We start from the raw sequence: 15,037 nt of genomic DNA on the forward strand, positions 1-15,037 counted from the left end.
AATTTTCAGGGCAAATTGCTAATTGCATAATTTAGCCTTTCACCTAGTCTTTTCAGATAGTTTCATCTCTCAGAGGAAAAAAATTTCTATTGCACCATTTGATTTTTTTGAGTATGCTACCTTATGAGAGAATTTTCACATTTGTTTACTCATTATATTTGGAAAATGTTTCTTCTCTCTTTCATTAAATTTGTTCTTCCTTTTTTTGTTCTTTATTATTTTCAGAACGTGAAAGGAGAGTCTGACAAGAAGAAAAGTCAAAGGGGAAGGAGGTGTGGTTAACAAATGAAGGGGAACAAAAAGTCAAGGTTAGCATGACTGGAAAACATGAACTAGAAGGTGGGATAGTCTCAGAATGTACTGCTGGGAACCTTTTGTCTAAGGAAAGGTATAGGGCATCCTGAGTTATGGGCTGTGTGGAATAGCCATAATGTGCATGAGTAATCATGTTTGGTCAGTCACTCACCAGTTATTTGACTCATAGGTTAGTTATGTTGGTTAGTATGTACCATTGCTGCAATTTATTTTTGTATTCTGTAAAATCTAATTTTAAATAGTTATTTTTCAGTGTTATTATGGGACTAACAGAAAATATACACATAAAGAAGGCTGAGTCTCAGCAATGCAATACTTACAGTTAGTATATATTAATGCTTTTAGTTGCAATGCATCTGTTTTCATAGTTGCATGGTACTCCACTATATTAAAACACCACAGCTTTTTTTATCCATTCATATGGCAAAGAATATTTTGATTGTTAATGTAATGAATATATGTGTATTACTTCTGATGCACATATGCCAACCTCTACTATAGCAAATAACTGGGATTAGAATTTCTGGGTACGAGCTGTAAGCATCTTTCCTAAATAATGCTAGACTGATTTCTAAGTGATACTGCCTATTGACACTTCCACTAGGAGTGTGTAGAATTTCCCTTTGCTCCCCATCTTTGTCAATAATTGGTGTTGCCAGATTTTAAAACCTTTGTAAATTTGATGGGTGGTAATTGTATCTCATATGGCCTCATTAACATTTCCCTGATTACCAATAAATTGAGCACATTTTAATATATTTATGGATCATTTGTGTTTGCTTTTACAAAATGCTTGTTCAGATATTTTCAAATATTTCTGCAATATTGTTTCTATTTTATATATTGATTTGTAGAAGTCTTTGATATATTTTGGAATCCAATCCTTTATTCTTTTTCACTTATGTAATGAAAATATCTTCTCCCAATTTTTGGCTTGTGTTTTTACTTTTTGTAAATGATGTCTTTTGATATATAGGATTTCAGATTTTTTAATAAGGTTTTGCATTCTGGGTGTTTGTACCTTTTCTTAAGAAATTCTCTACTTTTCAGAAAGCATTAAGATAATCCTTAGACTATTGTCAAGTTTTAAAGTTTTGCTTCTTAGTTTTTAAATATCTTAGAATTGATTTTTGTGTATAATCAATGTAATTTTTTTTAGCATGGGCAAATAATTCTACCATCAACATTTACTGAATAACCCATAATTTCCACACTGCTCTACAGGGGCACTTCTGTCATATAACAAGTTTTCATATGAGGGTGGGTCTGTTTCTAGGGGTATTGCATGTCCTTGGTTTATTTCTTTTCCAGTTTCACACTGTCTTAGCATTTCTAGTAAATGCTGCTATCTGGTGGCACATGTCACTTTCATCATGTTCTTCAGGATTGCCTTGAATATTAGCCCTTTGCTCTTCTATATAAATTTTAAAGTAGCTCAAGAAGCACATGCATATACACAACATGTTGAGGTTTTTCTTGGAGCTACCATTGAATGTATAGAAGAATTTGGGGAGAATTTCCAGCTTTGTGATTTTTAGTTTTCCAGTCACCAAACAGGGAATGTCTATTTATTGAACTTTCGTCCTACTATTCTTTTTTGTTATCCTTGGAATTTTCATTCTTACCTTTTATAGAATCTCTAAAGTGTTTCTAGGTTTTCTTGTTGATATTAAACTGGATCTGAACATTTTTCAGTGAAGTGAAAGTACATATTTCAGGATATCTGGCCTACCATCCTACCAGAAGTAGAGACCCTATGTAGAGTATTTTTATATGCAGTTTCCTACTTAAATATGTGGACTACTTTGAGTTTGGCTTCTCTGTCAACCTGTATGTATATGTTTACAAGGAATATAAGTATATATATTACTTTGTAGGTAGAAAAATGTTAACCTGTGAAAGAGCCCAGTTTTGGTCAGGAGGAATTTCACGAAGTAAGTCTGAAAGAAATTTGTTTGACATGGAAGCCCGGAAATCCTCAAAATATTGCAATATTACAGGTACAGGAATTTAAACTGGTAATTTTTTCATCTACCACCAATAACTTTCAGAAGGCTACCTCTGAAAAGTGCTACAGATCAAGAGAATCATAAAACCACAGTGTTGTCATAGAAATACACTATCATTAATGAGATGAGCAAAATAAAATAGTACAGCCAATATTATAATAAATATTATAATAAATATTATAATATATATTATAATAAATATTATAAGGAGGCAAAATCTCATTATTAAATGAGTGGTACATGCAGTAAATATATTGAGTTTGGGGGTTAAAGAGATCTCTGGAGGTTGGAGTGGTCTAAGTCTTCATGAAGCATGAAATACTTGAATTAATCCTCAGGAAAAGTAAATTTTAAAAGATGAAACCAGATTAAAGAAGCATATGAAAATAAGAGAAATGCAACTTTTATTTTTCAAAATGCATCTTCTAATTTTTAATATATAATGCTTAAAACTCATTTGAATCAAGTTATGACTCTATATATTAAACAAAAATTCTGACAGTTTACTTGAATTCATTTTGCTATTTTGGCTGGCTGTTTTGGCTTTCATTTTCTGTAAGGCAGTACTAGTTTCACAAAGTCTCCAGAACCATTACCAATATTTATTGAGAAATGAGCAAGTATGAGTTGCTATAAACATAAAAAAGGATGACTTCAGTATATTTGTGAAATATGTGGAAATTCCTTATGGTTGATATGTAAATATTTTAATGTGTTATTGATTCTTAAAATACTTTCTAAAGTAATACCCAGTTTTCATTTTTGTGGTGGTAACCCTGCTCTTTGTTATTTTAAACTGGAAAAATCTCAGTGGTAAATCTTCAAGTAGTAAATCTAATGGTCTATCTTTCAATATTCATTCTCATGAAATGTTTATTTTTTTCATGAAAAAACATCTTGAAAAAATCTCATAAGAAAAACATTAAAATTTGTCAATTCAGGGTTATCAAAAGATAATCTAAGAAATGAATTACTAATTTGACGTTTCTCAAAAGATATTTTAGCTATTAACTTGTATTTGATATTTTTCACATATTGAATATTATCAGAAAATAGAAACATTAAATCAACAATCTGGAGATAATGAGACAAACTATTTCATGTTTAGAAAAGTATGAATAATTGAATTCTGAGGGTTTTTGTGTGAAAATGAAACATAAAACAATAAGGCAAAGTGGATGTAGTCTGGGTCATTTTGAAGGAAATGTGCTAAATGGATTATTATCTAAACTTTTAAACATTTATTTGTTTATAAATCGTGATGTCTTTAGGTAAAATAACATTACATAAATAAACTGGTAGAACAATTTAATTTCCCTTTTCTCACAGCATGAAAATTTGACCAAATTTAACATTAATATTATAGTTGCTCTTAGATGGAAATCAAAAAGCAAAATAAAAAGTCTCTAATTTTTAAGCTATAATAAAAATTCATCTTGGTTATATCTCAGAATGCTACTTAATCTTTCTTTCTTTGTTTCTTTTTTGTTGTTTGTTTGTTTCAATAACAAGAATGTCCAGATCCAGGTTTGCTTCCCAGTGGACCCAATGCTTCCACACTTCATGTCTATAATGCTTCCACAGCTACAAATCCATTCTGGAATGAAGTGTCTGCTTCTAACCCATTTTTGGATGACATAACTCAGCTGAGAAATAACCAGAAGAGAGAGAATATTTCCATCTTGAAAGAAGATCCTTTTATTTTTTTTAGAGAAGTAGAAACTGGAAATTCTTTCGATTCCTCTGGTGATGAACTTGATGTGCATCAATTGCTTAGGCAGTCTTCCTCAAATAAATCTGGAAGATCAAAAAGTGTTTCAGAACTTTTGGACATTTTAGATTACACAGCACGTGCCCATCAGAATATACATAACTCTGGCCAGATCCTTGAACAAGATTTAGAATGGCTTCAGAATGATCGAGAGGCTTATAAAATGGCCTGGTTAAGTCAATGCCAGCTGGCCCGCTCCTGCCTGGAATTGAATACAATTAATCAGAGTCCTGGATGGGCCCAAACCCAAGTTGCAGAAACTATGATAGTTTGTAAATTAAACCACCAAGGAGGGTCAGTACAGTTACCCGAGTCAGATATCACTATTCATGTGCCCCAAGGCCATGTAGCTGTGGGAGAATTCCAAGAGGTATCTCTAAGGGCTTTTCTCAGTCCTCCAGAAGTGCTTAACCATGATCTTTCATGCACTGTAAGTCCATTGTTGGAAATCATGCTAGGCAACCTTAACACAATGGAAGCCATACTGCTAGAGATGAAAATCGGGGCTGAAGTGAGAAAGGATCCTTTCAGCCAAGTCATGACTGAAGTGGTGTGTTTACACAGCCTGAGTAAAGAAGGCCCTTTCAAAGTGTTAAACAACTGCTACATTTATGAAGACACCATTCAAGTCAAGCTAATAGACTTGAGTAAGGTGATGTATCTAGTGGCCGCTGCACAAGCTAAGGCTACTCAGCCACCGGCTGCCACCATCTGGGATTGTATCCACAAAACCACTTCAATTGGAATTTATGGGCCCAAATATATCCATCCTAGTTTCACTGTTGTTTTCACAGTTTGTGGACATAGTTTTATGCCAGGAAGGCTAACAATCTCTGATATTAAGAAGGGTGGGAAAACAACATCTCCAGTTGTGTTTCAGCTCTGGAAGAAGCATTCGTTTTTACTTGATAAGCCGCAAGATTTAAGTATTTCTGTTTTTTCATGTGATCCTGATTTTGAAGTAAAGGCAGAAGGAGAAAGGAATGAAATTAAACAAAAGAAGTTGCAAGCAGGTGAAGCAGTTCATCAGCAAATTTTATTTTCCTTAATTGACTCCAGACAAATGCACTTATTTGTTTTCCGTGTTCAGGTGGAGCCTCCCAAAGGTAGACCAGTTACACAGTTCTTTGTTACTACACCCAGTCCAGCCCCAAAACTAAAAAGACTTTCAGATATGCCAGGTGATTTGCAGGAGAAGGAAATCAAGGCTGCTCCTTTATTACCAACTTTGTGTGTTAAAAATCCCACATTTCAGGACAAAAAATTGAACTTTACCAACTATGGGGTTACCTTGAAGACAGTGCTAAGACAAAACAAGATTGACTACTTACTTGAATATTTAAAAGGTGATGCAGTAGCTCTTCTAGGAGAGGGCAAGATAAAAGCCATTGGACAGTCCAAAGTGAAAGAATGGTATGTGGGAATCCTGAGAGGTAAAATTGGACTTGTGCATTGCAAAAATGTCAAGTTGATTGGAAAGGAACAAGTAATGTCTATGACAGATAGTGTCTTTACAACCAGGAATCTTCTTGAACAAATTGCCCTGCCCTTTAAAAAACTGACTTACATCTATTCAGTTGTATTGACCTTGGTGTCAGAAAAAGTTTATGATTGGAAAGTTTTAGCTGACATCCTTGGTTACTCACATCTGGCACTGGAAGATTTTGGTCAAATACAAGCAGACAAAGAATCAGAAAAAGTTTCTTATGTTGTAAAGAAGTTAAAGGAAGATTGCCACGCTGGTAACAATACCAGGAAGTTTCTTTATGAACTTATCATGGTGAGTATTGCTTGATCACAGTGGTTTATTTATCATACATAAATTTTTATTATCTTGGCAATATTTATGAAACTCTCAGCAGTCTCAAATAAATTGAAGTCACCTTACAGAAAACATGGAACTTTTCCTACAAGATTATACAACTGATTTCTTAGATTTGAGATTCACTGTGATTTTCCCAGAAACTAGGCACCTGAAGATAATCTTTTAAAGGAATATTAAAGATTCTGTTTGTGTTACAGCATAACAGTTAAGAGATCTCTTCTCTTTCTCTCTCAAATGGTTGAATAGCTCTTAAAATATCAGAGAGGCTCTAATAAGATGACAGTAAATAAAGCAAACTGAAACAAACTAATTAACTTGGACATTGCTGTAGGTCCACTTTTTAGTGTGTTTAAAAAAATATATCACCAATGTCTTTTACTTTAGCAAGTTAATATTCTTCTTCTGTAAGCAATGTATCACAACCAAAAAAAAAATGACACGGCTAATCCTTTTCTCAATCTTCATTTTTTAAAAAGATACTGAAGATCATTTTTTTTCCACATGGCATTCACTCTAGTATAAGCTCAGTGGAGAGTTGTAAAGTAGATGAAGAACTGGTTTTGCTTTTAAAATAAAAACTCAGTATATTATTTTAAAAAAAAATCAAGAGCATATTTCTAAAAGTGAACAAAATGTGAATGTATGAATAGAAATAATGATAGCAAATAACCCTCTTAAGATCTCTGTGTGCTTGGCACTGTGCCGAGCACTCTGTACACACTATCTCATGTAGCGTATAATAACTCTATGGGGCAAGTACAGTTAGTATCGTCATCTCACAGCTGGAGGAAACTGAATCTTATGAGGTTGGACAGCTTGCCCAAGGGCCCACAGTTTGTTAGTATCTGAGATGGTACTTGAGACCTTTTTGGTCCCAAAGCCACACTTAAAACCACTGTGTCTTCCTGAAACTAAAAGTTATGAACATGTGTGTGTGTATGTTGTGTAAGTGCATAATATGTGTGCTTGTGTGTGTAGTGAATACCATGTAACTGTGCAAGGCTGGTGCCCTACAAGAAATGAGTGAGATTTATAGGCAGGTTCACATAGAGGAGCAAGGTTTTAATCAAGATGAAAAAGGAAAAGACAAATTTTTAAAAAGGAATTTATTTTATGGCATTAACAGTAATTTATATAGTAAAGAAAAAGTATATATAAAACACCTCCTCTCTTTCAACTATTTGTATGATTCTACAGGGACACTGAGAAGGTTTAGACTTTAAAAGCCCCACTGCGCAGTTGTTAAGTGGATAATTATATGGCAGTGTGTTTGGTGCGTTCTCACTAACCTGAGACATTTAGAGTCATTGGCTGATCTACCAGGTCAAAGCTGCACACACATTTTGCAATAGCTTATTATTACCTCTCATTACCTCTGCATCAGCTCATGTTCATCATGAACCCATGAAAGTTTGAACTGAAAACTGCTCTCTTGTTTCTTTTAGTGACAAAAAAGAGGTTATATTGGCCAAATGGTCAGAAAGTTTAAGCCTGAGCATACCTGCATTGTGTTGGTGCAGGATAATTAATTGAGTGGCTTTCATGACTAACTAGACAGTGATGGTGGGGAGGTCATTCAAGAGTAGTTCCTAAAAACTCATACTCCACCTCAGTGGAGGTTTCAGAATTTCTGTAGGGAAGGGGCTCTTGGGCCTGATTATGTGACTGGCAGATGATGGAGCATGGTGGGTAAGGGCCATCTCTTGAAGCTTTCTTTGCACAGTATGTATGCTTTTTCTTGTGTATTAGTTTAGGGTAGCAGGGAGGGAGCTGATAAAGATTGTGGGTTCCAAACTCCTTAGTTATCTTTTGACATTGAGACTGGCTGCCTTATATACTTGACACCTGATACTCTCTCAAGCACTGTAACACTGACTGAACTTTCATAATGATTACAGGTAGTCAGAGAGGGTGGTAGTACCACTGTATCCATTTAAAAAATCATTCAATGCATATTTTGCTTCTCCCCAAGGTCTCTTCACCATAAATGTTGGGTCAATATAGGCTGGGGGGTTGTCCTCCTAATGCCTCCATAGGACGGACTCCTGTGGACTTCCGAAGTCGCCTTGTCATCCATTCTGACCTGTTGCTTCATAGTGATAGATGAAAGTCTTAAGTGCCATTCAGTGATGAGGGACTACCAAACATGTTCATTTGAACAGAAAATAGATATATACATAGGTCTAATCTCATACTTTGAGAATACATTCAAGGCAAAAGAGAAACTTGCAGACTTGTTTGAAATGATTGACAAAGCTCAGATGCCTAATTAAGGAAGAAAGGGTCTGATAGTTTTCCATTTTGCACTGTTGAAGGCTAAGTGTTTTATCTCCAATAATTTGTGGTTTCTCTTTAGCACAATTACACTGGTGGTGAAGGGAGAGAGTTAGTTTTTTGGTCATAAGCATCAGTAGTTTTGTTGGAGTGTCTTATTTTTATGAAGTAGTTATGATTCTGGGAAGTTTTAAATCACATTTTGATGAAAAACAGAAAAATGTTTACTAGTCCCAGTGTGCTTAGAAAAATCTTGTAGCCAATTCTCTGGTAAGGAAAGGAATATTTTTTTCTAGAGTGAGTAATCATCCCTGGGCTGATAAATTACAGACTGCTAGAACCTCGGGGTATCTTTGGCAGTGTCCAGCTCAACTACCTCCTTTTGCAATTAAGGATATTTAGAAATACATTAGTTGAGTGGTTCACCCAAGGCCTTAGAATTAGTCACTGAGTTACTATTAAATCTCCCCTAATTTTGGTCTAGTTATGTTTGCTGTACTTTGCTAACTGGATTTGCTTAAAAGTAAATCAACTTTTTGAATTTTAGAAAACTCAAATATACATGTAGTAAAAAGAAGACACCAGTTTCCAGAATATGTAATGAAAAGATTAACGTAAGGGAAAAAGCCCAAGTCAGTTGCTTTTGATTATGACATGTAATTGTTGCTGCAGGCTCTGTTGAAGATGGATTGCCAAGGGTTAGTAGCACATCTCATCCAAGAAGCTGCTCTTCTGACTTCAGCTGTCAAACTTGGGAAAGGCTGGAGGGAACTAGCTGAGAAGTTAGTAGGACTCACAAAGCAACAAATTGAGGCATTTGAAATTCCTCACCAAGGAAAAGCTGGAGATGTTACTGCTGAGGTAAGATTTCTGCTTGTCTAATCAAACAGTTAAAAACTCAAGTAAATCAAATGTAATTAAGTTGGCACCACATACGTGGATTGAGGGAGAGTCCCAGAGGATCCAGGAACTGAAGTCACTGTACCTATAGCCATCATTACTGTCTTTATGCACATCACTCTTTAAAGGCATCAAGGACCCTTAAAATATATGGATGTTTCTTCTATTGGATTATGTATTAACACGGCCTTTCATCAAATAAATCTACCAAATTGGAGAGCTAGCCAGTTAATAGGCAGGACTGTAAGAACTTGAGGCAGAGAACAGATAAACTTTGAAGGGAGGAGATGGCAACAAACCAGGACAAGGGAAGAGGATATAATAATAAGTATTTATCAGCCTCAGACACAGACATAGTTGTTTGTTATAAATAATGTTTGGTGACAAATATTAAGAGGGTGGATGGGGTGGGGTCCCAGAAAATCAGAGATAGAGATATCTAAGAGCTACATTATCTCCTTCACAATTTTGCATACAATAAGAGCTATAGACATCAAATACAGAATAGCGGCACTTGGTATAAAGTAAACGTTTACCATGAATATACCGTTTTTATTAATATTAAAAGAAATTTCCACTGTTAGCATAAATAGATAAATATTTTCTCTATTTACTGTAAAGAAATGTGAGTCATATTTTATTGCCTTAAATAAAAATACTCCAGTGATGAGCACATATGCAATGTTCTGTATCTTTCTCTCACAAGAGTGAAAGCATTTTCAAGGTATTTCAGTTAAGGAATGATTCTCTCTCTGATTAGATGATGACTTTGCAAGAGGCAAAAGCTATGTCCTCTACTTCTGTTTTGGGCCTAGAGCTGGGTATTACTTTCCTGAGACAATTTTCTTATTTTGAAGCAACCATGCCATCTGGGTAAGCAGAATTAGGCAACCTTTCCATGACGAGTCGCGAGGCAAATTAAGTCAGTTTGATCCCAGCAGCTGCAGTGGAGGTCTGGGCAGGTTGGCTTCTGGGTCCCTGGAGCTGCCTCTCCAGCAAGGACTCCTCTAAACTAAACACTTTAGCCAGGAGCAGCCAGGACATATTTCCCCCTTATAGACTACATTTACATTAGTACACTAACAGGGGTATTACCATCTACAAATCAGTTTATGCTGAATGTGCTGAAAAATGAGAAACCTTTAGGAGGGAAAAAAAGAACAGTATTACAAGGGGTATACTATTCTGGTATTTCAGTTAATTGATTAAAAAGTTGTCTGAGATACCACTGCCTGTTAGAATGGCCAAAATCCACAGCACTGGCAATACCAAATGCTCTTGAAGATGTGGAACACCTGGAACTCTAATTCAGTGCTGGTAAGAATGCAAAATGGTACAGACACTTTGGAAGGTACTTTGGCTGTTTCTTACAACCATACCCTTAGTATACAATCCATCAGTTGTATTCCTTGGTATTTACCCAAAAGAGTTGAAAGCTTATGTGCACACAAAAACCTGCACATGAATGTTTGTAGCAACTTTTCACATAATTGCCAAAACTTGGAAGCAACCAAGATGTTAGTAGGTGATGGGATAAATAAACTGGTACATCCACACAATGGAAACTTATTCAGGGTTAAAAAGAAATGAGCTACCAAGGCATGAAAAGACATAGAGTAACCTTAAATGCATATTACTAAGCAAAAGAAGCCAGTCTGAAAAGGCCACATACTATATGATTCTGAAGATTTGACATTCTGGAAAAGGCAAAACTATGGAGACAGTAAAATGATCAGGGATTGGGAGGGGAGGGACAGATGAATAGGCAGAACACAGAGTATGTGTAGGACAGTGAAATACTTGGTATGATATCATAATGATGGAAGTGAGTCAGAACACATTAGTCCAAACCCATAGAATGTACAACACCAAGAGTAAACCCGAAGAGAAACTTTGGACTTTGGGTGATTATGACGTGTCCATGTAGATTCATCATTTGTAACAAATGTAGTACTCTGTGGAGGATGTTGCTAGGTGGAGGGGTTGTGCTTGTGTGGGTGTGTGGATTACTTTCTTTTTCTTAGTAAGTTTTGTGAAGAGTTTTTAAAAAAGTTTTGTGAAGAGTTATTTGTCAGAAAGTTCTTATTCTCCTAGCTTTGTCAAGCATCTGATTTCTAACTGTGGTTGTTTATAGTTTGTTTTCCCCCAAATCTTGATGGAAGCCAACAAACAACCTACTTTTCCATTATCAACTTTTGCACAGACAAAATCACAAATGACTAACTAAGTCAACGCCTGTGGTGGATAAATACTCAGAAGCAGAGAGGAAATCCACTAGGCGTCTTTCTAGGGGCTATTGTTCAATTTATTGTGATTAATACTAACGGTTATCCCTCTGATCCATGTTATTAAATGCTCACAAAACAATCCAGGGTATATTGACCTGAAGCCATTCCAAATAATCTATAGGAGTTTTTACCTGTTAGGCCACTCAAACTAGAGGGTAAATGTATGCGAATTTCCATCCCCCTGTAAAAAAAAACTAGCTGTACAATTATTCTCTCCGGAGGAAGATGACTCTTAAATATGATCAATTTACAAGCAATGTAGTTGATTTCAAAGCACTGTGGTATTAGTCCTGGGTAGGGGATGCAAAAAGAGGGAAGTAAAATTGGAGCAGGGAGATAATAAGGTCTCTGATTCCCATGGTGTTTCTGTTTCGTGTATTTCACTTCCTCAGAGGGCACACATTCCAAAAATTTCCTTTTATGTATACTAGAGCCTATAATTAGGCTGTTTTGCTCACATTCCTTCCTTTTCAATCTCTTTCACTTCCTTTTTTTCTGTTTTTCTTGTATCTAAAAGTTATCTAGCACTTACTTTGCTCCAGAAACACAACAAAAATTAACTTTAATTCTTTCAACAAAAACTTCTGAGGAAATGCAACCTAAAATTAAACTAATATTCCTTACGATGTCGAGAGGCTAAGTAACTTGCTTAAACATACATAGCTAGACAGTCATAGAACCAGGTTTGAGCACAAGCCATTGACTCCTGGTTCCTCCTACTTTAACCATTACCCTCTGCCCCCGCTCCAAATCCAGTGTGGTGGCTGAGGGCAGAGCGAGCAGGTGTGACCAGGACCAAGAGTTTAACCATCGCATGTCACTTCTTCTTTGTCCTTTTTTCAAGCCATGATGTGATATTACCAAAATTTGCCTTAACATCTTCATCAGGTTAAAGCCAATTAAAGAATGGAGAATATTAATAGCATGTTTGTCATATTTTCCTTGAATACTTTTGGACATTTCTTATTCTTTTGTAAAGAGAGAAAAAAAAGTCTCTCTCTGGAGACTTCTGACAACATCACTTTTAAGTTAAATTTTAAGAAATGTTACTCAACTTTTCCAAGACATTGAAATTCCAACATAAAACCAAAATTGTACAGTTTGAAATTTGATTTTAAGAAAAACACTTTTTCAGAATATTTCTTTTAAAAAAAGTACTCTTATGCTATATGAAGAGGTTAACTATCACCAAGTTTTTCCTGTGAAAGTTAGTGAAAAATCATTGGAGTTTTTCTGAAGACATTTAGACCTTTAATTTTAAAAAAAAATCAGTAAAGTACTAGAAAAATAGTCCATTAAAAAAATAGTAGTTGGATTTTATAACGGGAAATGCTGGGGATTTCAAGGCAAAGACATATACAGGCCTAAACTGGATATTCAGTCTTCTGGGTATTATTACCATATATGATAATAATTTCCCTAGCAACTTTCTCCCATGGGCCCCATTTTTCACAAAAAGAGTATGTTCTTCCCATCTTATTCAATAAAGACACTTCTCATCAAAGACACAAAAGGTTCACTTCCCCTTTTAAATTACCTTCTACCGATGCCCACTGGGTTCCACCTCAATCTCAGGTACCAATAACCTATTGAGACTGACTTCTTTCTCACTTGCAACCTTCCCTATGGAATGAAATCAACATTCCTAGTTGTAATATTTTTCCATCTCAGAAGCCACTCATAGTGTGTACACATAACGAAAATTCATAAAGCTATACACTAAGATTTGTGCATTTAATTGTACAGACCTCAATATAAAACAAATAAATGCATTTAAAAAAATAAAGTGTATACATAGAGAAAAAATAAAAAACAAAGAAGCCACACATAAGTCTTCTTGCAGTCAGACTCTTTCAGTGAGGATTTGATTCTCTGTTTTATCTTCTAGCCATAATCTTTGTCTCTCTGCATGTTTGACTGGCAGCTCTAGTGTTCAGAGCACTTCATTCTAAGTCTAGAATAAAACTGAAAAGTAGGTATTCCCCAAGCAGCTAATTTCAATTTTGTATACATGAATGAAAATTTTCTGTGGAATTCTTCCTCTTTCTTTAGTATCTTCCCTCTGTATCCTAGCTTTCAGTATTTAATTTAACCATAAATTAACAGGTTTTCTGGAATATCAGTTCTCAGCATTGGAGAATTAGGTGCTCCAATAAAAAAAAACAAACAATGAAAAATATGATTTTTTCTCTCTAAAGTTAAGTTTCATTTAGCCTGGGAATTGGGATAAACTGTTAATATTTGAATTGCTATATTTTAAAGAAGTATATGATTAGATGCTGAAATAAGTGAATGTGAATGAAAATAGTTGCCATTTATTGTGTGTTTACTGCATGTCAGCTAATCATTATGAGCATTTTCTTTACGATATCTTATTTATTTCAACAAACTTTGTAAGGAACACATTATTACCATCCACTTTTTACAGGTATTCAGAGTGAATGCATTTGTGTATGTTATCCAGAATTATATAGTTATTAAATGACAGAGGTAGGATGCAGATCCACACAGTCCTATCCACTGTGCTGTACTTATGATAAATCCTTTCAGAATAAACTAAATAAAAAAACAAAAAAGATCAAAGTGGACACGAATTGTCAGGGGCACATTCTAATCCTGAAGGATGAGTAGTACTTGAAAAATTGGAGAGGACTAGAGGGGATTTCAGTGCATCTGGATACGAATGACTTCTAGAGACTACTGAGAAGATGCAGGCTGGAGGGGAGAGTTCATCTTACTGATTATTGGGAAATATGGTCAGCCATATGTATATTTTGGAGTTGATGGAAGAGAGTCTGAAAGACTGTTGTAACATAGAGGTTAAGGTGCCTGGTCTGGTGGGTTCCTGTTCCAGCTCTACCATATATTAGCCCTAAGACCTGGGCAAGTTATTTGACTTTTGTAGGAATTGATTTTTTTTTTCAAAACAAAGTAAATAATACTATTCTATTCATCAGATGTTTGTAGGACTAAATGAGATAATATATGTGAAATATTTGGGAAAATGCTTTGCACATTGTAATAGGTAAATATGTGCTGTTATTTTGGCTAAGAGGAAGAGATGAATTTGACAACTGTGTGATGTTGAGTGATTTTTGGCAAAGGGAATAAAGTATGGTAATTTTTTAGTAAGTTGGCCGAGAGTAATTAAAAGGAATGTTACGTAAGGAATAAGTCAGCAATGATTCAAGGCTTCTCTTCTGAGAAAGTGGCAGAATGGTAATGCATGGAAAAAATGAGAAAAAATTTCTTGGCTGACCAGCTTTTTCTTACTGGTTAACAACATTTAATTTTCCTTGGAAAATGTCTCTTGCAAAAGGTAAATGGAATGTCCTTAAACCCTTACAGTTTTCTGGACTCACGTGGTGACTCCTGGATTCTGCCTACAGGGATGTGGCATTGTCCAGTTCTGTATCTGGAGCAGGCTTAATTCTAGCCTTGGTACTTAAATCTATGGTTTGCTGTTCTGGTACAGTGAGAAATATATTTATAATTTCTTTAGAAAGGGCAAAGTATTACATGGAAATTCATCCACCAGTGAAAAGTGCATAGAATTTCTCAAATCACCATTGTTTTTACTAGAGATTTGACGCAGTGACATAATACTTAGATGTCATAGTCGGTTTTGTGCAATACTGTAATGCTTGTTGCCACA

General features: G+C 35.2%; 1 protein-coding gene across 7 annotated transcripts in view; it reads left to right on the forward strand.

The window, feature by feature from the left end:
- MACC1 (MET transcriptional regulator MACC1) overlaps positions 1–15,037 on the forward strand; it is a 157,943-nt gene that overhangs the window by 40,987 nt on the left and 101,919 nt on the right. For all 7 annotated transcript variants that reach the window (XM_073238723.1, XM_073238724.1, XM_073238725.1 and 4 more), the window contains 4 exons: positions 226–308; positions 2,193–2,315; positions 3,837–5,875; positions 8,867–9,055. In XM_073238723.1, the coding sequence (XP_073094824.1) occupies positions 2,201–2,315; positions 3,837–5,875; positions 8,867–9,055 (2,343 nt within the window). In that variant the 5' untranslated portion in view covers positions 226–308; positions 2,193–2,200. The remainder of the gene's footprint in view (positions 1–225; positions 309–2,192; positions 2,316–3,836; positions 5,876–8,866; positions 9,056–15,037) is intronic.

The sequence above is a fragment of the Manis javanica genome, chromosome 6 (assembly GCF_040802235.1).
Source record: "Manis javanica isolate MJ-LG chromosome 6, MJ_LKY, whole genome shotgun sequence".
Lineage (NCBI taxonomy): Eukaryota > Metazoa > Chordata > Mammalia > Pholidota > Manidae > Manis > Manis javanica.